The following is a 23,383-nucleotide window of genomic DNA, read 5'->3' as shown; positions in this document are numbered from 1 at the left end:
TGAAATATCAGTAAAAATAAAGAAGTTACTCTGAGTTTATAATTATTCAAAGCACGGTAGGAAGCCTCCTATAACTAAAACATTTTATATATTTAAATAAAATTTAACAAATATATTGGTATGTTAGAAATTATATCAAATAAAAGTTTCCGTTTAGATATTAGTAACAATATAAAAGTTACTTTAAGTTTATGATTATGCGTACCACTGTAACTTCTTTAGTCACTTCCATAATATTTTCAACTTCAATGCAATAGCTTATAAACGATAGCGCCTCCATTTGTATAGTCCTCACGCGACAAGAAAGCACCTTTATGTTCACATTTCCTATCTTTTCCCACTTTTCCTTCTACTGCCACGGCTAGTAAAAGAGGGAATGAGGCTTCTTGTTGCGTGAGTACTATACCTTGGCGAGAGAAGAAAACGCATGATAAGTATAGGTGACTCGCATGAGCAACTGATATCGTTACTCCACGATTATCAATTATTTCTCGGATTGTAAGGTCGAGATGTTGGGCGACGGAATAGAACGATATCGTTACCCGTTTAATTAAAAATGAACAGCTGATTTAGGAAAACAGATCGTTTATTTACAAGTACTTACAGTTGATATAACTGCACGGATATCGTGATTGGTTGATCGTGTAGAAGACTAGCGGCAGCTAGAGCTGACTAGAGCAGTCTGTGAGAGCGAAGTCGTCTGACTGACGAGACTGAGCGAGAATAAGTAGCGCATCAAGAATATGCGAGAAATGACGAGCGATTGACGAACGAGAAGTGCTATGAAGGCTAAGACTCAATGTATGGAGGCTGTATACGACAGTGATTGAAAGACGAAGTGAAAGACTCTGTACATGACACTGAGGGAAAGACTCTGTACAAGATACTGAGGGAATGACTCTGTACGAGACACTGAGATTGAGCGAAAGGCTGATCTGGAGTTAAAATTTCTGCTCTTTTATAGTTTTCTCTGAGAGGAAACTTGTACGCGAATTGGTTGACAGCGAGATAGAAAGGAAAATCAGAAGGCACGTGTCGCACAGCCACGCAAGTAGCGGGAAAAAATGTCAAACAAGGCGGCAACACAGCACATATGGCGACCCTGTTGTAAACCAAAAAGAGGATGCCAATGTAACATCCGATTTTATTGCAAAATTTGCTTTATAACCGGTTAAAAACTATAAACTTAATGCGATATTGGTTGTGAACCTTAATTCGATTTATTAATAATCTTACTCCGCCAAGAGGGTGATAAAATATAAACTTGTTCGAAGTAAAAACAACAAATTCCGTTTAAAAAAAAAAAAACAGAACGGTAGGAATGCGGAACTGATCGGTCAATGTCGATGGCACCATGCTTGGTTTCAAACGCATTTGCGATTGCAGTAAATTCTCTCCAATTGTATCTCATCTTGTAAACAAAAATGGACAACTCGGGAAGAGGAGATATGGTTATTCGAACTTGGCAGATCGTTTTTATAGATATTAACAATCGATGAGTATAAAAACGAGCCGCTTGTTAAAATCATCGATTGTCAATAACTATAAAAACGAGTCGCAAAGCTCGAATAATCGTATATTCTCTTCTGAAATCATCCACGTTTGTTTACAAGCTTACGGGACAATTGGAAAGAATTTACTATACTTCGCTCCATTGGACGAAGCGATCGCACACACTAATCGGATCGAGTGACGAAAAGAGGCGAAGAGAAAGAATGATACGTATGAGGAACGAGCCAGATGGTGAGAATCGATGGTTAGTAGCGATAGATGTGGTGAAACTGCGCTGCGACTAGGGAAGCGTCAGACGTGAAAATAAGTGAGTTTAACTTATCAAGAACTACTGCTCTTTTCTTCTATCATTTCCTTAGTCCTTTTGCGTGCCTTTTCCAACCCATACATACTGTGACTCTCATTAATATTCAGAGACCATTTAAAACATAATAACCTGTTTAGTACTGGACTAAATAACGTAAATGGATTTTTAGATGATAGAAAATCTAGTCTACTAAATAATGACTATAATTTCCTCGCAAAAAAATCCGAGAGGAAATTTACCAAGAACGTAATTTATATTAGAGTAATTCTTCAGTGGAAAAATTGGTTCTTGGTGATATTCGTTAAACTGTATGTGATGTTCGCTCTAAATTCTTTCCAATAAAAATAAAGACACACGAATAGTAATATTAGGATTTGCAGATACCGTTTTGTAATATAAGTATAAATATTTACGTTTTTACAGTAAGAGACTTATATGAATCTGGTTTGTTCAGAACAAACGTGTTCTAAATTATTCCTCCCGAATATCGATCATCCGCTGAACCTCGATTTATCCGACTCGTTCCTCCTCAGTTTACGCTGGTTAATCAAATTCCTACTGTACCATTATGGCCTTGTAGATTATTACCGATATTTAATGAATATTGGAAAAGCATATTTAAATACGAATACGGTAGCTTAAATGGTTAAAAAAATGTATTCCACTGTTTCCACGAATATAAAGTAAACAAGTATTGAATTACGGTGATAAGCAACCGATATTAAAAATATATAGAAAACAACGCATATAATATTGGTACGACCGAAAAAATAAATTGTAATAAAAGCTGGTAATTGTTTAATTTATTTAATTTCATAAATTATGGAATAAATTATTAATAATTATATAAAAATCAAAAACAACGTACATATAGCAAATACCTGTTATATTTTCTGCGCGAGTGTTTCCAGGAATTTTAAGGAAAAAGTTAGTTAACAAAATATTTTTTTTAATTATTAATAAACGCATTGTTTTAATTATAATAATGCACCCCTATTTTATACTAGATATTATTTAAATAGTAATTGTATGAAATAGAAACGTCTTTTCGGCACCAAGTGATTTATTCTGATTTTTATTCAATGCTAGAAATTTCACGTATTTCACATGGAAGCTGTCAGGTTATTCACGATTTTCTAAAAACCGGGGAAGTAAATTCGATCACGAGCAGTAAATTCTCGTGAAAGATGTGCGATTTTAAGGGAAATTTTGAATTCATCTTGGATAGCCAGGCAAATTGCAGTGCCGGGTGGTGTACATACGGTGCGTGTCACTTGTAAAGATTTATACAATAACGTTAACATTTGTAATAGTGGAAATTGTGAGAGGTGTATTTAATTATCAAGTGTAAGAATGTTCGATCGCATAGAACTTTTATATTGCTTTTACAATTTGTCAAAGCAAGTAGCTTCTATTGTAGAAGATATAACAATTTTAATTGAATTTGACTTTCATGAAATAGATGAAATAGATATTACATTAATTTAATAGTTGTACAATTGAAAAATGTTACTGATTCGATATTTGTAATTAGCAGAAATTGGTAAAAATTCTTCAACACGCTAAATTTTATTTTACATTAAAACTATTGTTAGTCGATGAATGTTTAATAAATTTTTTATATATGGATTTATTTATTATTTATTTATTACTGCTTTCAACCAGATGGGATTTATTTAGTAAATACAGGATTGTTACAGATGCATACGTTTTGTTCACATTACATTACAGTGTCATAATTTAGGTGAAGAGCACCAAATAAATAAAAAGTCGTTGACGATGATAATTGCTCAGAAAAAGTAGCAACATAAAAGAATAAAAACATGAAGGTAGTTGAAGTATTTTGAAAAGGACATGAAAAGAATATGAAAAAAAGAGAATCTAATTATAATGAAGACGACGATATCAAATAAGCGGAAAACAAGCACCTCATTTGCTATCAATTTGCTGATACCAATGAAATGTGGTTTCGATGCACTTCTTGTGGCCCCTGGGCTGATTCGAAATGATGTGAATGGAATTCACCCGACGGTTATATGAGCGAAAATTGTTGCAGCTCCTAAATCACGATTGCCAGCAGCGTGACCGCTATTGCCCACAGGTGTGGACAATTGCGATCAGAATAATCTGTCGTATATTTGTCACTTTCATTAAATAAATCAATACGAAATTCATTAGTTTCGCAGCCCACGGCTCCATATCGTTTTTAAATATACCACACTCTGGCAGATCAAATTTAATAAACATTTAATAACCATTTTTAATAAAACATTTGTATATTGGTTTCGCTACAATTACAGCTAGCAGGGTAATGAAGCCGTTTACTGTGGAGTAACCAGTTACTGTGCCTTAAATTTATTTTCAAGGATAATTAACTTTATATTTGTCAAATACTATATACATTAAATATTTTTATTTCAGTTCATTTAATTATTCATGATTGGAAATTAAACATCGAGAGATAAAAGTTCTTAAAATACCGCAAAAGTATTTCAATTCTTTGGTACTAAATTCGCGATATTTTCTGCGAAACTTATGAAAAAGCTTATAAAATACCGAACGAGCGATGTTTGATATTTAGTAAAATCGATTGTTCCAGGTGAAATATGGCAATGTTAATTTTACTGATAAAACGTAGTAAAATTACGGTAAAACAAAACAGTATTTTTTTTAATTTTTGTTTTTAGTTACAATTTCAATAGTTTATCGTTACAAATTGGAAAATCAGCGTATTTATGAAATCTCAATTCTATAATATTTTGTTATACGTAGCATGAAATTGTTAATTATTTAGTATTGAAAAGTAATATGAAACAATCCAAAATTTGATAATAAATTGAGTCAAACATTTTTTTATATTTTCTGCGAGTGTAGGTGGATTATGATACAAATTTTTTTATGGTAATCCTATAAAAACAATCGACCGATGTTCAATGGGGTGAAATTTTATTATCTGCATCAATCATTTCTTGAATATATCAATACATGTTTGGAAATCGACGATCGTGTTTTTGAACATGACGTTTTTGTGAAAAATTACATTGTACGAAATAAAAGCAAAATTAATGCTGATAGTTAAAAGAATCAATTAAATTATTTTGTGAATATTGCCCTAAATACCTTAAAAATAAAGGTACTAGAAAAACACATTTCGGGCGAACATTATGGGCTTTTTCAAAAGATCGTATTGATCTCCAAATAGTTTTGCAAACATCTACGCACTAAAAAACTAATAATACCTAATAACTAATAATTGTGTCCCCTTTATAGATCATAAGAACCGTGTGCCATCTTCATTTTGTTTTGCGTGACATAAATGTTCGGATAATAGGACAGTTAGTTGGTCGTAGTACCAAATTACATCTTCACGAACTTATGTCTTTTTTACAAATTATTTTACTGATTATTACAATACTGTTGTTTACCTTCTTATATTCTAACTGGTAGACTGCAGTTTTCCTACATTTATGGCAAAAATTGGTAAGTGAAATATAAAATAGTGAAAGAATTGAAGGAAATTAAGAATGACGATATCCCATATACTCGCCATGCGTAAAAAGTAGTGACTCTTGGTTACTTAAATTGTAATTTTAGTAGAAACAAACACGTATTCTCAAATTTCAATATAGAATATTTAGTGACCAGGTCAGAATAAAGCAAACAAATAAAAATATGAATAACTTGAGACAAAAACTCATGAGTCCGCGTGTGCATTGGCTGAAACAACTTAGCAGTTCGCATAAAAAAATTGATGTGCATTGGTAACATTTCTTATATGTAAAAGCAAGTTAACAAGCATCAAAGTCTACGACTGAATTATGACGGAGTTTCGGCAGATGTGGTTAATGGCAAAATGTCATTATGTATCGTTTCTTGCTTTGAGTACCACTCAACAGCAGAAATTTCAATTTTTAACTTTCATAATTATTTTATTTTTTCTGCGTTTTTCATTTATTATGTATATAGTATATATTAAATGATTAAGTAAATATTAATAATGAAATTTTTAATCTTATACCATAAAACCGTCTTCTTAACCCAATATTTTAACAGCGACAATTACTCTGTTTCACGTCTATACTCGTCATCACTTGATTATCGCGATACATTTGATCGCACCCTTTGAAAGGGGGTTCCACAGCTAACTGATTAACCCAGAACAAGTCTCACTAAATTCACCGATCGGAATAAGAACCCTCACATTGCTTGGGAAACTCTCTCGTATGTTGTGATAACATAATACAAGAAATAAAGAGAAATAAGACTGAAATTAATGACAGTAAATTAAAAAAACAAAAATTAAAAATTAGAAAATTTTAAATGAATAAAATGAATATTTTCATCGATACAATACAAATTTGTATCCAAATTTTTATTTTTATAAAAAGATTTATAACACCCAAGAATATGTATTTGTGTAACATATTTCTTAACTTTTGTCAGTAAGTCTACATTAAGAAGGAATTTAATTGTAGGGTATTTGTTAGTTCCCGGATAACTTACGCGATATCTACTTCTCAATTTTCATCACACCCATGTTGATGAGTGAAATGAGTGCACACAATTTCAATAAAATTTCCCACAGGATCTGCTCTACTAATCAGTCTCACTTTGCCATTTCTCTCCAAGCATCGTTATCAATAAACGTAGCCAGCTAGGACGATTCATCATAATCAAGGCTTCATTTCTTATACGAAATTATTTTAATGAACGTTGAACAGTCCAATCACTGATTATCTCAGCTGCACGTAATGAACCAATTTTTCGAGCTCTTTCATCAGCGTACAATTCATTTATGAATTTGTAAAATAAAATATACGAGAATTACGGATTTCTGTGGATTGACAACCATTTATAAATTAAACCCTCGATGACGATAGAAATTAAACAATGTCTGATAAATGGGGTAATTGGAATTGTCTGATTTAATTCGTTTTATGTTATAATGGTAAATATTTATAAGTTACAAAGCTATTTAAAATTATTATTATATTAGCTTTATTATTATTAAAGTATATTAAAATAATAGAATTTTATTATATATAACGAATAAAATTTTATTCGACGTTATCGGATAAATATCCAATCGAATAAGAATTCATCTGGATAACAATTTATCCAAATAAAATTTAATTTGAATAATAAAAAATAAGAAAATAATATGAAGTTATTTGTTATTCAAATAAGAGTTTATTTGGACAGGATCATCAAATCAAAATTATATGATATAGTAGTTTTTCATTAGTTTATTAATTAATTCCTCCATGTTAAGTTCTGTAATCGTAAAAATTAAGACTGAAATGGAAATGAATGTGCCGTGATATTCGTGAAAAATAACCTACTTCCTGTGATTTGCTAATAAGTTGAATTTATTCGTTTGAAATAGCTAGCATATAGCGGAAGATGAAGTTAATTGGATGAATGGTAGGATAGTGACGTTCATCGTTTTGAAACATGCTATCCCAAGAGTAACGTATTCATAGTAACGACTTTGTTTAGAGCGAAACAGTTCGGTGTGTTCAAAACACATATCTCTATCAATATATCAAATTTCTCGTACAGTTTCGGCTTAAAAAACTTTTCATGACACGTGCGCCGTATAATATTTTGCACAATGAATGTCATACATGTTTGATTTAACTCTTTACTTTACCTTGACTAGTCTGACTTTGACTGGTCTAGAGGTTTCTAGCAAGTATGAGTGTTATTCCGAGCTTTTTTAATTGGAATTATATTATATTATATTTAATTGGATTATATTAATTTAAATCTTGATTCAGATTTACCGTTTCATTATTATACATTAATGAAGTGATCTAACTGGAATTTGTATAATTGTGGTAAAAACGAATATTCGAAATGTATTCTATAGCTATCTTTTTGTAAAGATCAAACTCACTTGTATTATAAACAAATTTTGACATTATAAAATTGGCGTTATCATTCGACGTGCTATATTTTGACAAATTAATGTTATAATGACGAAAGAGAAAATAATAGTATAGAAAAAAAAAACATAGTATAATCTTCTGGTATTAGAAAATATTGATCAATTAATTTATTTTATTCGGAGAAACAACACTTGAAACTATATATTTTGGGAAATATTATGTTTTAAAATATATAATATATCCAAATAAAAAAGTTATTTTTGATTCGACTATACAAGATGCTCTTTTGTATTGAAAAACTTGTAGCCTAATGCGTATTTTGGAAGTTGCATGAGGTATACAAGTTACGTGAACCACATTGTATATGAGAGGGTTAAGGTAATTGGTTATTGAGAGGGTTATCGTTAAGGTAATTTAGGGTTACGTTAATTTATAGTGATTTTATAATTTATTAGATTTGCCTTTTTAACATTTTTGCACGTGTTGGAATTGATATTTGTAAATCAGAGTTTTCGGAAATGTCACTTACACCGTTATCATTCTTACACACTCATGCAATTTTATTTTATTTCTATTTAAAACTATCACGGAGTTATTGCTTCCCCCACGGAAAGAAAACTTCGATTGCAAAATGACCAAACGTAAAAATAAATGAAGGGACACAGCACATACAAATTTTCTTTATCATATATGAATGTATGTGTATACATATGTGCCTAATATACGAACTGAAAATTGTCGTAACATTCTCGTATATTACTGGGAGTAAAAATATTCTCCAACAAGTTGTGAACATGCGTTATCGTCTCAATATTGAATGCTTGTGTTGATTACTCGAAAGCTTTTGGATCTGAGCGACCACCTTTTCTATGAACTCCGTGTCGTGAAATTGGAGATTAAAAAGAGAAATTTGTGAATGATGATTGGTCGATATTTTCCTGGAGGTAAAGAGGGACGATTTCTCCAGGTTGAATCGCTTGCCAGGTTCTTCGACCCAATTAAGGGTCCAATTTCGTTAAATCGGTCGATTCTACCGTTAAAGGTGTCTCGCAACGGTCGCGGTTTATGGCAGAACTGTTCAGGGAATTGAACAGTGCCTAACGGTACACCAAAACCTACGAACGCGTTAATTAAGTTTCACTCGAGCTGCTCACCATTGGAGCAATACATAGATACTGGTTTTTTTTCTGAAAGTGAATAAATCTGCAAGAAGAACAACTATTCTTTGCAATGGAACAGTTATCCACTTTTTAGACACAAGATACTATTCTGCGATAAAACAAACACTGTAACTAGTACATTTCATGAACAATATTGCAAACAATGAATTGTCTTAAATAACGAAAATAATTAGAGCTATGTTTCGAACATGAGTCCTTTATTGTAACACATTTTAAAATTTAAAGTACAAAATTTAATTTTGAACATAATTACGTTGATCTTGAAACGCATTTGGGAATTCTGTGTACAATTTGATAATTCTACTTTAGACTTAATATTAACTTTTTCGAACAATCGCATTATTTGATCGATCATTTTACACGAATCACCGTGCACATATGTATAGTATATGCACGAGCACAAGGTGGCTTGATACGAGAAATCCCACTTGGGACAGGAGTGATTTTCGCATGCAAAAATAAATTGAAAGAGTGGAATAGAATTCCCTTCACACGAGACTTCATTGTCTATTGGATATTCCGAAAATATGTCGACGTTTGAATAAAACAAGGAAATAAAATATTTAAAAATTTCTCGTACAGTGGTACCATAGTATTTGCAACTGTTTTAATACCACTTGAGCTCGTTAATTATTCCGTAAATGACACATATCTCTCATAATGTATTTTATCTTAAATTAATCTGAAAATAATATTAACGTCAGAAAAAGAATCTTGCTGGATAATGCGTAGCGAAATAAATTCTGTAAATATGCAAAATTATGTCAATAGAATATGTATTTTAGTTTTCATTTGCTGTTATCTTTAAGACTCTTCCTACATTAATATATCATAACGTTGATGTATAATTCATATTTTAATAAAAAATTATTTAGTAATATGGCAGCATTTTTAAAAGAGATTTACCTTCTTTCACGGACTTAGTGTGTTATGTTGCGTCTTGACATAATTTATTCTTGTAGTATCATGTAATATGCTACATACTTAATTCATTCGTAAACTAAGTAAATGAGAAAGCCCATACATATAAAGGAGATGAGTACATAAAGTGCCATATCATGTAGTTACTCGCACTTTTTTTTCATTGTTGAAAGTGTCTTCTAAGGGCAATAAATTCGATAAATATCGATATGAATAAATTAATTTTTTATCAAATCAACAACTAAATCTTAAACGGATTTAAATAACAGGGAATCAACGGTAACTGCCATGGGAATGTGTTGCGTGCGTATATTCAATTGAGGCTAGCTAATATGTCTGACCGTCATTTACTGTTTCTACTTACGACGAATGCATAGCCGTAGACAGTAATACAAGAATATCCATTTAACTCGAAACTCACCGGTGCAGCGTGAAAACAAACTCGAGAAGCAACAGTCACGTATGCATGTATATACAGATGAAACTATCGCAGACTCGAGACCTATACTGACGTCCCACGCAATGGGATATCCTGTGCGGTTCTGTTCTGAATTACTGGCTACGTCAGCAATGTCCTATTGCTCCTACAAACTGTACGTGAATGAAACGGTCAACTAGTTGACTACCCGAGACTGCAGCGCAAAAGGTATACGAGTAGCGAGGCTATAGTGACTTCTGCAAAATATGTTTTAGGATATGAACCCTCTGTACTCGAGTGGTTACTGTGAGGGACTGCGGAAAATAGTTATGAATTATAACAATAGCTTTATTTGCAAGAAACGTTTATTGCATAACATAACATTCTAGAAAATTCTAATGGGCAATGCAATAACGAGAAAAATTTATTTTAATGTAAAAATTTATATAGTCATTTATCGAAAGAGCATTTTTCCAATCATCTACCAAAAACTCGATGAATTTTCATATTTAAAAAGGAAGTATTTTGTAGACGACGCAGCAAAGAGTAATAAATCCAATAATTTCGATTCTTATACTAGGAACACGAAGTGTGGAATTTGTGTTTATGTATACATTTTAGATACCGGAAATTAGTTTAATATATACTAAGATTCCTAAAATCAATCTTCAGGTCACATAAAAATTAGTTTTTTTTCTGTTTCTTATATCGAATTTTAATATTAATCTCATTAAAACATCAATTTGACAACAAACTCTGTGAATTTTTAATTTCCACGCATTTCTGTAACATACAGTTTGTCTAAGATATTTATTGGACAATATTAAGTTGACAATATTTGATGTATTATAATTTTGTAAAAGCGTGCAGTAGAACACTCGACCTGGATTCGTTTTAAAGCTTTGAAGCTTCTACTTACACTACATTTTTCTGTAACACGTTTTGTATAATATAATAGAGGGGAAGCTGGAGACCTTCTCTTTCTACAAATGTCACGAATTGAAACGTCTACAGATTATACATTGAATATCTTTACACGAGCGATCCTAATATAAATTTCAAGACGGAAGCCTTCCATTCACAACGACCCCTTGAACTTTAACCCCTTGCCGTACTTTAACGAATCAGACTCGTGATGGAGATTTTTAGTAATAAGCAGTTAGGCATGAATGTTTATCCGTTCCTTTAAGTAGGAATCAAAGTTTATTCTCTTGTCAATAATATTTAAACACTCAAATAGTGAAAGGGAGGGCAGAGTTGTTCTGGAAGTCGATGAGTAAAAAAAGTCCAAGAGTTGTCAAGTAGTCGTGTCCTTAGTTATGGTATTTTTCTGTTAATTATTCCAGTCTATAGTATTCTAATTGAAACGAGCTTATTATTAAATATATTCCTACAGTCATGTTATGTGTAGGTACTCGTTGATAGAAATCCTGTATAATCTCGTGTATTTTAGTTTTCCCTGTCGTGGTGAAGGTTTTACTCCCATCATTTTCCGCTGGAAAAAATAGCGGATGGATTTTTGATTTCGTTGACTGGGAGCTTCTTTAACAGCCTTGTCTGCTTTTTCGTTTCCCGCTATCCCTTGATGGAAGGAGATCTGTGCCTGGATTATATGCTTGTCTCTACTTTTAATACCTCTATAGATCTCTTATATATTTTGTGGACATTGAGTCGGTATATATAATTATTAGTTAGAAATTATTTATATGCGCATATAGGAGAGCTTCAAGGACAGCGTATACTTCGCCTGTAAAAGCGAATGTGCTTGCAAAGAGTCGATGTTTACTAGTTAGGGTATCGCAAATGTATACAAATCCAACTCCTTATTCATCTTTGGAGGCGTCTATGTATATTTTGTTGCATTGGGGATATTTGTTATCTGTATCCGAAAATTCTGCTCTACGTTCCAAATTGCTTATTGACTGCATTGTTCGGTTCGTTAACTTTATGTTTATTTCCGGGGATTTTATGCTCCAGGGTGCTATGCTTTCTTGGTTACGTGTTATGATCAGAATAGCTGTAATTTCCGACAGGTAATTGGCAGCTGGGGTTGTTTTGGAGCAGATGCTTTGGTTGCATAGTTTAGACTTAAGTATTTTCTTCTTTCTTCTACTGTAGTTTCTTTTGTTTCAAATAGTATACTGGATATCGGTATTATGAGTATTATAATTTCCGGTAACTAATCTCAATACAGTATTATGGACTGATTCTATTATTTTTAATATTTCAGGGTTCGCTGAATTATATTATACTATTAAGCCAAAGTCTATTTTAAGTTTTCTGTTATCATGATTGGGCTATCGGTAATTGTTTGAAAAATGACTAATTTTCGTCATGCGGACGAATATGTGTTAACGTTTCCCAAAATATTGTAATAGTTCAAACGTCGACAATTTGTCAAAAATTTGAAATTTCGTTTTATTATATAGAAGAACCAAGTGACTTAGATTTTTCGAGGTATTCGACTGACTAGTTAATTAAATAATAACTAAACACATTATTACAAAAATTACAATTAAGTGGAATGGTAACAAAAAATATAAAATTGTATTTCTAAAGTCTTTTTAATTATCTTTAGCTTTCAATTATGCGGGCAACAATTATGTGTACAACAAACAAAACTTTTCAACGTCAAAAAATTCAACTCACTTGGTCCTATTGTAAAAAAGTTATTCCCGGTTAAATGATGTTCCTGCACAACAATTTTGAAATATTTTATATAATTCATTATAGAAAAAGTAATGAATATAATGTTAAATGTCGGTTCTCCCAATCGCCGGAAGTATTTCCAATCTGTTCCGTTCCAACCGATCACGTTTCCTGATATTTTTTGTCCCTCTCCATATTTCAATGCGAATAACTTTCCTTAACTTTCCTCGTATCGTTCCCGTTCCCTAACTTTGTTTCTGGAGGTTCCGCTCGAACCTGGTTAACCTTTGCACACATTTAGCGGTCAAAACCGTCACGAACCTTCGCACACGTACCTTCGGTTTTATTTATAGCTTCACCAATTTATCCGAATATTCCGGAATTTTTTCGCGTTATCGCCACTTCTTCATTTGCTGCCTATCTTCCTCATTTTTATTACTTCCTTTCTGCCATTAAAACTCACGTTTTCTGCGAGAATTTATTCATCAGCCTTCGGTTTAAAAAGTTCTACCAAGCGATGTATCACCCGCGGAATTCCCATGCGTACAATGTCTCCTGTACATAAATTAGAAAAGAAAGATTACAGTATCCGCTACAATCGTATATGTCTCAGTTTATACCTCATCAGGTCCATTACATGTCACAATATATTCTAAGTTAATAGTGGAACATAGCAGCATCGTTATAATAAAGTATGATGTCGATAAATGTACTCAAATAAAAATCATTAGTACTGATTGGTCTGCAAGTCTTTGTGTGAAATAAAAATATTCTCTATCAATTGCAAACATTAGAAAACAGATAGGTAACACTCTCTTTTATTGACATAATGCTAATTAAGTAAAAATAACATCTTGTTATTTGCGTTATTATTTAATCTTTTTACCATTTTTAATTGCACTTGCTGAATGTATTATATATATATATATATATGTTATATGTCATGAATCGATTAAACCCGCAGTCGAGTTTTGATTAACGAAATATTTCTTTCGTATATTTCTTCTTGTTCCGTCTCGGAACACCAAGTCTGAGGGAAAATATTCGACGCAAAGACTCTGCGAGGGCGAAAAATGTTAAAACCATAAATCGGTCGAAGCCGCTCCTCTTCGGAAATTCCATCGGACGACCGACCACCACACGGGCCCTTCAAACAATTGATCATGATTGGTTCCTTACCGGAACACTAAAATGGTATAAATATAAGGCCTTTTTTAGAAGCAGTACAGTACAGTTTTAGAAGCAGTCAGACGAACAGTCAGGAGTGAGAAGAACGCAGGAAGGAGACAAGGGTGATCGGCAGTGACGCAGCGACGATCAAGCAGCAACCAAGGGAAACAACCACCAAGGACAACGAAGAACAAGGCATCGCTACCACCCATCAATCCAGCATCCGAGCCGTCACAGCCGAAACATTTCCCATTTCGAATACTATTGAACCTTTAATAAATTGTTAAACCAACAACACCTCGTTGATTCCTCAATCATCTCAACACAAGCGTCTTCGAGTAATCTGCGGTAATTGCGTACGCGGACTCGACGCAACACTTCTTACTGGTTGAATCATCCATTTAGTTCCAATTGCAACGTACATTGTACACTGAAGTTTATTTTATTTTACTTTCTTATACATATTATTATTACCTTATAGAGAATTTTCTATAAGTTGTTGGCCAATTCATTTTTCTAAAGGAAAATTCTGATTGGATAGTATATCTTAAATAAATTAAAATTCGACAATGTTATAAACTAAGTACATAATTATCAGTAGACTATGATGGACGACCTATGATAGATTATCGATCATACATAGATCAATAAGATGTGCACAGAAAATATTACGATCAAGTGATTCCAAATATATTTTTACTCTGCATATTTTGCATGACGTATTTTTCGTATATTTATGTTTAGAAAGCACATGTAATATATTATTGCATATGCTATTTACCTTGTTCGTACATATGTATATCACGCTCGTCTAAATAATCTATTTTGTCAAATTAATTTAGTCAATTAAAATTTTCACTTCGTAATCATAATCAGGTAGTGTCGATAGCAGTTATGTATCAGTGTAATACTGAATACATATGCACTACAGCAAACCATGTTGCCGAAACATAAAGTTGATAATTGAATATTACATATAGCAATTAACGTTTCTGATTCGAACAGTTCAACGTTACTATCGATAAGATAAATTTTTGTGCGATTGCATATTATTATTTTTAAATACCGAGTAGTGCGGTGTTCAAAATTATAACCGAATCATTTTGTGTAAACTCGAAATCGTCGCAGTATCGCCTCTTGCTTTTATCACTTGAGCTCATGTATCAGAACAATTTTGCAACGCTAGTTTTTGTGCACGTCATCGAACTCAGGCTGCCCAGGTGAACGACCGCAAAAGAAGATGCACAAACCGGCCACATGTTCATACCGTCACGGTATACTTGTCGCTTGGGCCATCCTTCCAATAATCCTAATATCAAATCCGTTACCCATTTTCCATTGTCTCCTGTGCAGCACGTTCGTTGGAGCATCGCCCTCGTTCACTGTAACGAACGTACGGCACTACCTAGTCTTTCCAATATTCAAAAATCCCACTTCTTTTCCAATCCTCTTGAATGACCCATGACGGTAGAAATTGGCCTCAAATCGCGACCGCAATAGTCACGCACGTAATATTTCTCAACGCTTGCTGCTACGATACAGTTACTTCCAAAAGTATTCGGACATTAGTATAACTTTAACTTCTACGCCATATATTTAAACAAATATACTTTAAAAGGAAAAAATCTTTAAGGTATATTGTAGTAGAGTATATAAATGTCAAAATACAACAAACTTTAAATTTAATATAAAACGTGTTACGTATATAATTGAAAAAATAATAAAAAACATTGAATCTTCACGCCACATAATTCTTCGAATGGCTTGAGTTTAAAAGTTATAAAAAAAATGTTTTTAGAATTTTTATTACTAGTTTTATACCTCTATCGTTTAACAATACATTTCAAGAAGTCTGAAATTTTAAAAATTATTGTGTATTTACAATTGATGCTGTTTTATATTTCTATTTTACACTATTATTTTTATAACTTTTGAACGTAACTTCATAAATCGTTTGAATGCTTCTGTGGTGTGAAAATTTAATTCCTTTTTCTATTTTTTCAATTATGTAAAAATAACGTTATATACTAAATCAAAGGTTTGTCGAATTTTGATATTTATATACACAATCATTTAATATATCATAAATGATTTTATCGTTTCAATGTATAATATATTTCTTTAAATATATGGCGTAGTAGTCAGTTATACTACTATCATAATACTTTTGGTTGTCACTCTACTTCTTATTTCAGTAAACGCCTTGCAACTATGTTCCATCGCTTGATCATATTTATCACTGTGTGCTTTGAGATCACTTGCTCGAGATGCAAACCGCGGTGTTGTTTACGAGTTATTAACGAAAAACTCTCTGACCAGTGAGAGACAAGATCAGCTAGCACGAGCGTGTAGTACTCGTTGATTCGACCGCCTTGTGCCATTCGTGATCGCCTCTCATTAAAAACAAAAGTTATTCAATTAATTATTGAAAAAAAGTTATTCACGTTATTTGCCTCTCATTCAAAGAAAAATTTATTTCGGTCTACAAATTAATTATTATTTATATTATATTTTATTATTACAAATTATATAAATACTTAAATTGAATTTAGTACAATTTACCATACATTACATCAACATAATTATAAAACCTTTCTTGATACTTAATATTATATTTAATATTCAATATAGTATATACTTAATATTGTACAGATTTATATATTTTCTATATATATTTTGCATAGTCTTGGTACACAAATATTTCATATATTTTTTGCATAATTTATATTGTAGAAGACACAAGGTGAGAAATTAGATGGGCTGCTTCTTTGGCAAAGATCTTTATTCGACTGCCTCTTTCTCTTCGAAAAAGGGCCACCTCCCTTCGACGAACCATCTCACCTCCCAAACAGAGACCTCTTATCTCCGAGACATAAACAGTACGCCGCCTGACCGGCGACCATCTCAGTGATCGCTTACAATATTTTTTGTATAATTTCTTTAGTTGAATCATATTAACAGAATATGTATATACATATATTCTGTCAGAATATATATATATATTCAATGTATTAATAGGAATTATTCGTAAAATACTCACAAATGAATCACGCGAGAATTAATTTAAAAAATTTACTTCACTAATTTTCAATTCCGCAACAGCGTATCCATAACAGCTCGATAACACGTCGACGCGTCTAATTATTGTATAATCACAATCTTTTAAAATATATGTATCGAAATTTAACTATCGAGCATCGATTTAATTATTCCCGAAGTGACGGATGCTGAGAGTAAACTATAACGAATCTCCCATCCACGCACAAACAATAGTGTTGTATTTTAAATAAGTAGAAATACACTAGAAAATAGTAGTACACATTGGAAAATAAAAACGAAACTTTTCAAACACTTTTTCTTTCGCTTAGACGGAGTATTTCGCGAATAGTATTGTTTTACGCAGTATATTATTTTTCATTGCACTTTAATAGTCGTATTAGTCGATTTATGTATTATTACTCTGTTTATAGAGCAACCGTTTAATATAAATCAGTATGCACGATAGTTTACTGATTTGGTCCTGATCGTAATTCCATTTATTTAAACGGTGCAATCGAATATGTACACGAGAACAGCTACATGTCACGCACCTCCACTGGCAAAGCACGACCGATACGAAATTTCAGATAGCATCTTTATGGCCGTCGACAACGCTCGCTACCGTAACTCACGTGCCATGGAATAGATCTATACCAGGTGATGAAACTAGGATACGAGATGTTGCGGCGGCTGAACAATTGATAATGGCCCATTTTCAAAAGCAGTAAACTAATGTGAACGGCGAACTACTTTACGCAGCGGAAAGGTGCCGCGAAAGGGGAACGTATTGAAAGAGACGTTGTTAGATATCCTGAAGATGAGATAACTGGTCAGAACGAGTGCTTCTTCATTTTGCAACGACATTCATGCGTATGCATCTGTTCTTAATTCAATTCCTTATCGCATCAAGCGTAGCAGTAATACGCGATTAAATGTTTTCCGAGATAAAAGTAAAATGTTTGTTAAATTCTCGAAACGATTCCTGAATTATCGTTATTAGACTAACTGTAAGAAGATTTATAAAATAGCAAGATCTGATAGCATTTTTATTTTCTTCTCACAATGAGTAATTTTTTAATTGACAAAGAAATTTCTGATTTTTCTGTAAAATAACATGTAAAAATAAAAATTTACATAAAGATCTGCAGTTTATTTATTAGTAACCAATTTCTGTTTTTTTTTACATCTGTAGAAGCATTTTTTAAAGAACAATAAAATGTACCGTTTATTATCTTCTTTTTAATATTATTATGTTAACCGATTTGAAAAAAAATGTCAATCTTTATACAACTACAGACATCTACAAAACTCATTTTTTAAAGTCTCGGTGTCGGCTCAGATGAAATAATTAATAAACGAAAGTCTTTTCAATCCGTTTCTGTTATTACTTATATAAAGAAAAAGTAATTTAGTCATTATACAGTAAACTAGTCCGTCTAACATCTCCACAAAATTCAGGTTATTGCGTCCACTTTTAAAAATGTTCTATTTCGAAAAGTGCCCGAATACTTCTCTCGCCCATTGTACCTTTATAGCCAGACATTTGACTCTTCTAATGGCACCACGTAGAAGTAGAGTGCCTTTTAGTTTTCTCTTATAACGTGTACGAAACAAAAGTGTCTTTTGTGTCATCCTCTCTCCTACTTACCTTGTAATTATTTTCTTATGAATTCGTGCTAATGAAGTTAACATAGCTTTCTTTTCACCTTCTCAAGTTTTTATGAAAAGAAATAATGCTTGATAAATTAAAATTTACAAGATAGACGTACTTGATTGATAATACGCCAGTCTTGTCTCCATCAATCGTTTTACTTCGCAAGCAATATAAAAATACGGGGAAATGTATTTTCGCTGTTGACTAAATTGTTCACACCCGCGAATCGGATCGGGAAACTTCGCGCGACAAAGAAAGCAATCAGAACTTGCTGAAAGAGAGCTAAATAGGGCAACAGCGAAGTTGGAAGTTATACCAGTATTGATGTGTCTGTCCTTAACAGAAAAAGAGAAGCATTCGTATATGAAACAATTAAACAAAGTAAAATTTCTTGTTTTTCAGAAATAGAGAATAGAGTTTACCTTATTTTCGAAAAATTGTCTTGCTTTTCACAATCTATGGAGTAAAACTAGATTTGAACACGACTCTACACATATTATTTTCAGTGTATCAATTTCAAGTAGAAAATATTAATTATCTCACGTGATTACTTATTATCTTATAAGTCTTTAAGTTAACAATACAGTTACAAACGAAGTATGATTTTATTATTGAAAGATACGAAATTTTCGAGATAGTGGTAATATGCCATTAGTGATAATTCTCCCTGAATTAATAAAACTCAGAAATGATGTATATCGTTTGTTAAAAATTATTTGGTTCATAATTAGTTTTCGTCCATTAATTTTTGCCATGGAAATTATAAGAGCGCGCTGATATTATTTGAACGAAAATTAAAGAAAAAATTAAAAAATGTAATTTTTCCATAGTGAATATACGATTGGAAATACTAGTTTTGTCGGTTTTATTTGACACTGGTTTTCTCCCTGGGATCCCCAGCGGGACGTTGTTATTCTGTTTTGCTAACGTTTCCGTATATGTATTATACTTTCCCTGTTGCACAGTATCGGCTCCTAAAGACGAATAGCGAACTTTGAAAGCGGACTCTTCGAAATACTCCTCTTTCCTCTGTATACCATCGAACGTATATCAGGATTAGAGCACGATGGGATTAGTGGTAGAAATATAAAATACAGGCTCCGTATTTTAAGAAATTCAAAATTTCAGCATTAAAAGCTTTCCTTTTGAAAAGATTTTCACAAACACAGATTTTTCATATCAAAATCATATTTTGCCATCGAGGTTCACGTTTTCCCAAATTAAATTCACTCTTTACCAAATCTAATTTACCATTTACCAAATCAAATTTACCTTCTATCAAATCAAATTCACTTTTTCTTAAATAAAATTTACCCTTTCGTAAATCCACGTTGCTTTCTTAAACAGATAGTTGTTTTCAAAGAGTATACTACGTTACAAAGAAATAACATTAGTTTATGTTACGACAAGTATACTCGTCATTCAGAAAAATTTGCTGTTTACATTGCAATTTTGGTAATATCTAAAACGTATTCGTTTGAATATTTGGGGACCAACACGAAAGTGTATATGACATTTATATAAATTAAATTCATCTAAATTCGCATACACAGAGTGATGTAATATTGGACATTACATAATACTATGTAATATTGGACAAGTGATTGGCTTGAATAATTGATCAATAATCATTTTCGGGAACACCAAATATTAAGATGTCGTTTTAGAGAAGACTTACAATTAGAATACATTTTACCAATTGCTTTCTTTCTTTCTTTCTTTTTTTCTTTCTTTCTGTCTTTCAATTTTCTTCATCTTTTGTCGGTTACTGCAGGTAATCATAATCATAATCATTCGTACAGGGTTATCCAAAAATACATTTAGAATGAAAATATCTATCAAACGTCATGTTTGTTTCTTGTCATTTTCTTTTTCCTCTAATCTATAAGGATAGACAATTCTAATAATGGAGTCGTATATGATCAAAAAGCGTATTAATATTACTCAAATTTATTTTCAAACATCGGTGTTCGATAAAAAATATTCATCACATATTACGTGTTTTTGCAGAATACATAATCGTCTATCTGATAAAACAAAGTTTGGTAGACCAAAAACAGTTCGTTTGAACGAAAACATGAAATAATGAACCATTAACATCAATTGCATATCATTTTGAAGAATTGAACATTTCTTACGTCTTGTTGTGTTGAATTTTGCTTAGAGGAGATGAAAATCCAAAAGCGTCATTCAATAAAAATCACTTCATCCAAAAATGCTACCGTTTGGTGTGGTTTTTGGTTGATAGGCATAATCGGTCCATTCTTTTTTGAAAAAGAGAATGAAGATGTAATTGCAGTGAGTAATGTGCATTATAATAAAATAATTATTGATTATTTATTGTTGAAATTCAGTGGGACTGATTTAAGCAATATATGTAGGATGTCGCGAGCGCGGTGACTTGGTGGATGGCCGGGTGTTGCGCTCGGCGGAAAAAACAAAGGAAAGCGATCAGCGGTAACGCGGAGAGGATCGCCGAAGCGATCCTCAGTTGTGATCGGTCGTAGCTGCGGTGAATAGCTAATAATTGTATTTCGTTTTTGTACCTATATCTCTCACATTTTATTCTTTTAATAAAGTTGCTTTTTTCGTTATTAAGACATTGCGATATTGCGGGAGTCAATCACCTAAAACCCGATCCTACATATATATTTTCAATGAAAACATCGCATGAAAACATCACTTCTGTTGATGAGTTTCGGAACAGGGGAATTTGTGAATAGATTGACAAACGTTAGAAACCATCGAAAGACGTGTGAAGGAAGCTCAACCGCTCGTAAATTTGTTCTACTCTCTCTTGAACGGTAGACAACCGACTGTACATACTGTGGCACACGCTTCTCCGTAATAATATTATGCACATATATTTATTGTTAATGAATAGTGCCTATAGTGATAAAGGAATACTTCAATTCTTACATACACCTACACAACAACTTTATTGCAATTTCAAAAAATGGTGATGTGTATTGACCATCTCGTTCGTGTGACTTGACCCCATTAGACTTTTTTCTCCGGAGTTATTTGAAAAGCAAACTTTATGCCAACACAACAGCAACAATTCATGAAATGCTACATTCATAAAATATTAGGATATGTATGACCTCGATAAAGTAAATCCGCGATATAGTAGATGCCAGTAACATTTCCAGGACAACGGTACAAGTCATTTAATCAAGATGGGATATGTGAATTGGTATAAAGTTTTAGTTCCAAACCAATTGACAGAGACCGACCGTATAAACCCCGTCTCTACGTGCAATTTGATTCTTCAACGACGTGAAAAAAATCAGTTTTTAAAGAGACTTGGATTTTATTTGAAAATGTGCATCGAAAATGCACATGGTATAAGGAAAATCGACCTTCAATTGTTGCGAAACCAGGACTTCATTCGAAGAAAGCTTTTGTGTGCATTTGATAAGTCTGGACACGTGTTGTGTACTACGAGCTCCTTCCGCAAGGTGAAACGATTAATTCTGCAAAACATTGCAATCAACTCGATAAATTGAAAGCCGCCATAGCCGAAAAACGGGCAAAATTGGCGAACCGATAAGGTGCCGTTTTTCATGACGACAACGCAAGACTGCATGTTGCGTTGCCCGTAAGAGAAAGAAATTCTTACAGTTTGATTAAGGCGCCCTATCTAATCGTCCTAACTACACAGACCTTACCCTATCCGATTATTACTTGTTTCCCTTGTTAAAAAATTCTCGCCGTGATGAAGATCAACAATCCGAAAGCGAAATAAAAACGAAGATCGATGAACATATTGCAAGTATCAACTCCTTTGGAAAGATGGCATACTGAGGCTTCCTGAGAGGTGGAAGAAGGTAATAGAGCAGAACGGTGTATATAACACAATAAATCAACTTTAAACAACAAATATCGTCTATTGATTTCGCATTACTAATACATTCGCACTACTAATACATTAGTAGTGAAATTGGTGAATTAGACGATCACATATGTCGAAATGCCATCAAACATTTTGATATTCGAATTGATGACTGTAAACCTGGTCGTGATGGTTGTGACATATAACATGTCTCACACGTAATTGTCATAAATGACACTTGATAATGAAATGAAAGAATCAATCAAATTCAAAATAGTTTCTCTTTTATTTAAATAAAAACTTCCTATAGTCCAGTTTGGATAATGCTGTAAATCATCATTTGAAATGGCCGGAATGTTTCTGTAAATATAAGATGCACTTACCTGTGTGAAAGTCGGATGCCGATAGATAAACGAGGCAGCAAGTCGTTAGGAGCCGAAGGAGCCACATGACAGTGCACATGATTGCTCGATGCGTGGCTCCTCCCTTCCTTATCTGTTCCCGCTGCTGCGGTCTGCGTACCGCTGCCTCGACATTGCTGTCATCTGAAACACATGACCGGATATCATGAATACATTCAGTTTCATTCATGCTTGAGTAGGGTTGGAACTTATCGCCGGGTAGCATTCAAATCCCTTCTGTCTGTTAAGATTAATTGATTTCATTAAACATCGGGGTCAGGGTGTACATTTGTCGCGTAGCTCAGACGACTAACTGGTGCTATCGGTGCACACACGGTTGGCTGTCAAGAAAAATTCATTTTGCAACCCATACAATAGTACTCATTGTCTATCTAATATTGCTCA

The 23,383-nt window shown here is 32.8% G+C and overlaps 1 protein-coding gene across 1 annotated transcript in view; it reads right to left on the bottom strand.

Annotated features, from left to right (window-relative positions):
* Positions 1-23,039, bottom strand: part of LOC144469116 (opioid-binding protein/cell adhesion molecule) — a 211,318-nt gene extending 188,279 nt beyond the window's left edge. The window contains exon 1 of the mRNA XM_078179048.1: positions 22,961-23,039. Within this exon, the coding sequence (XP_078035174.1) occupies positions 22,961-23,039 (79 nt within the window). The remainder of the gene's footprint in view (positions 1-22,960) is intronic.
* Positions 23,040-23,383: the final 344 nt, after the last annotated feature.

The sequence above is a fragment of the Augochlora pura genome, chromosome 4 (genome assembly GCF_028453695.1).
Source record: "Augochlora pura isolate Apur16 chromosome 4, APUR_v2.2.1, whole genome shotgun sequence".
NCBI lineage: Eukaryota > Metazoa > Arthropoda > Insecta > Hymenoptera > Halictidae > Augochlora > Augochlora pura.
The sequence above is the reverse complement of the archived record's forward strand: the minus strand, read 5'-3'. Positions and strand labels throughout refer to the sequence as shown.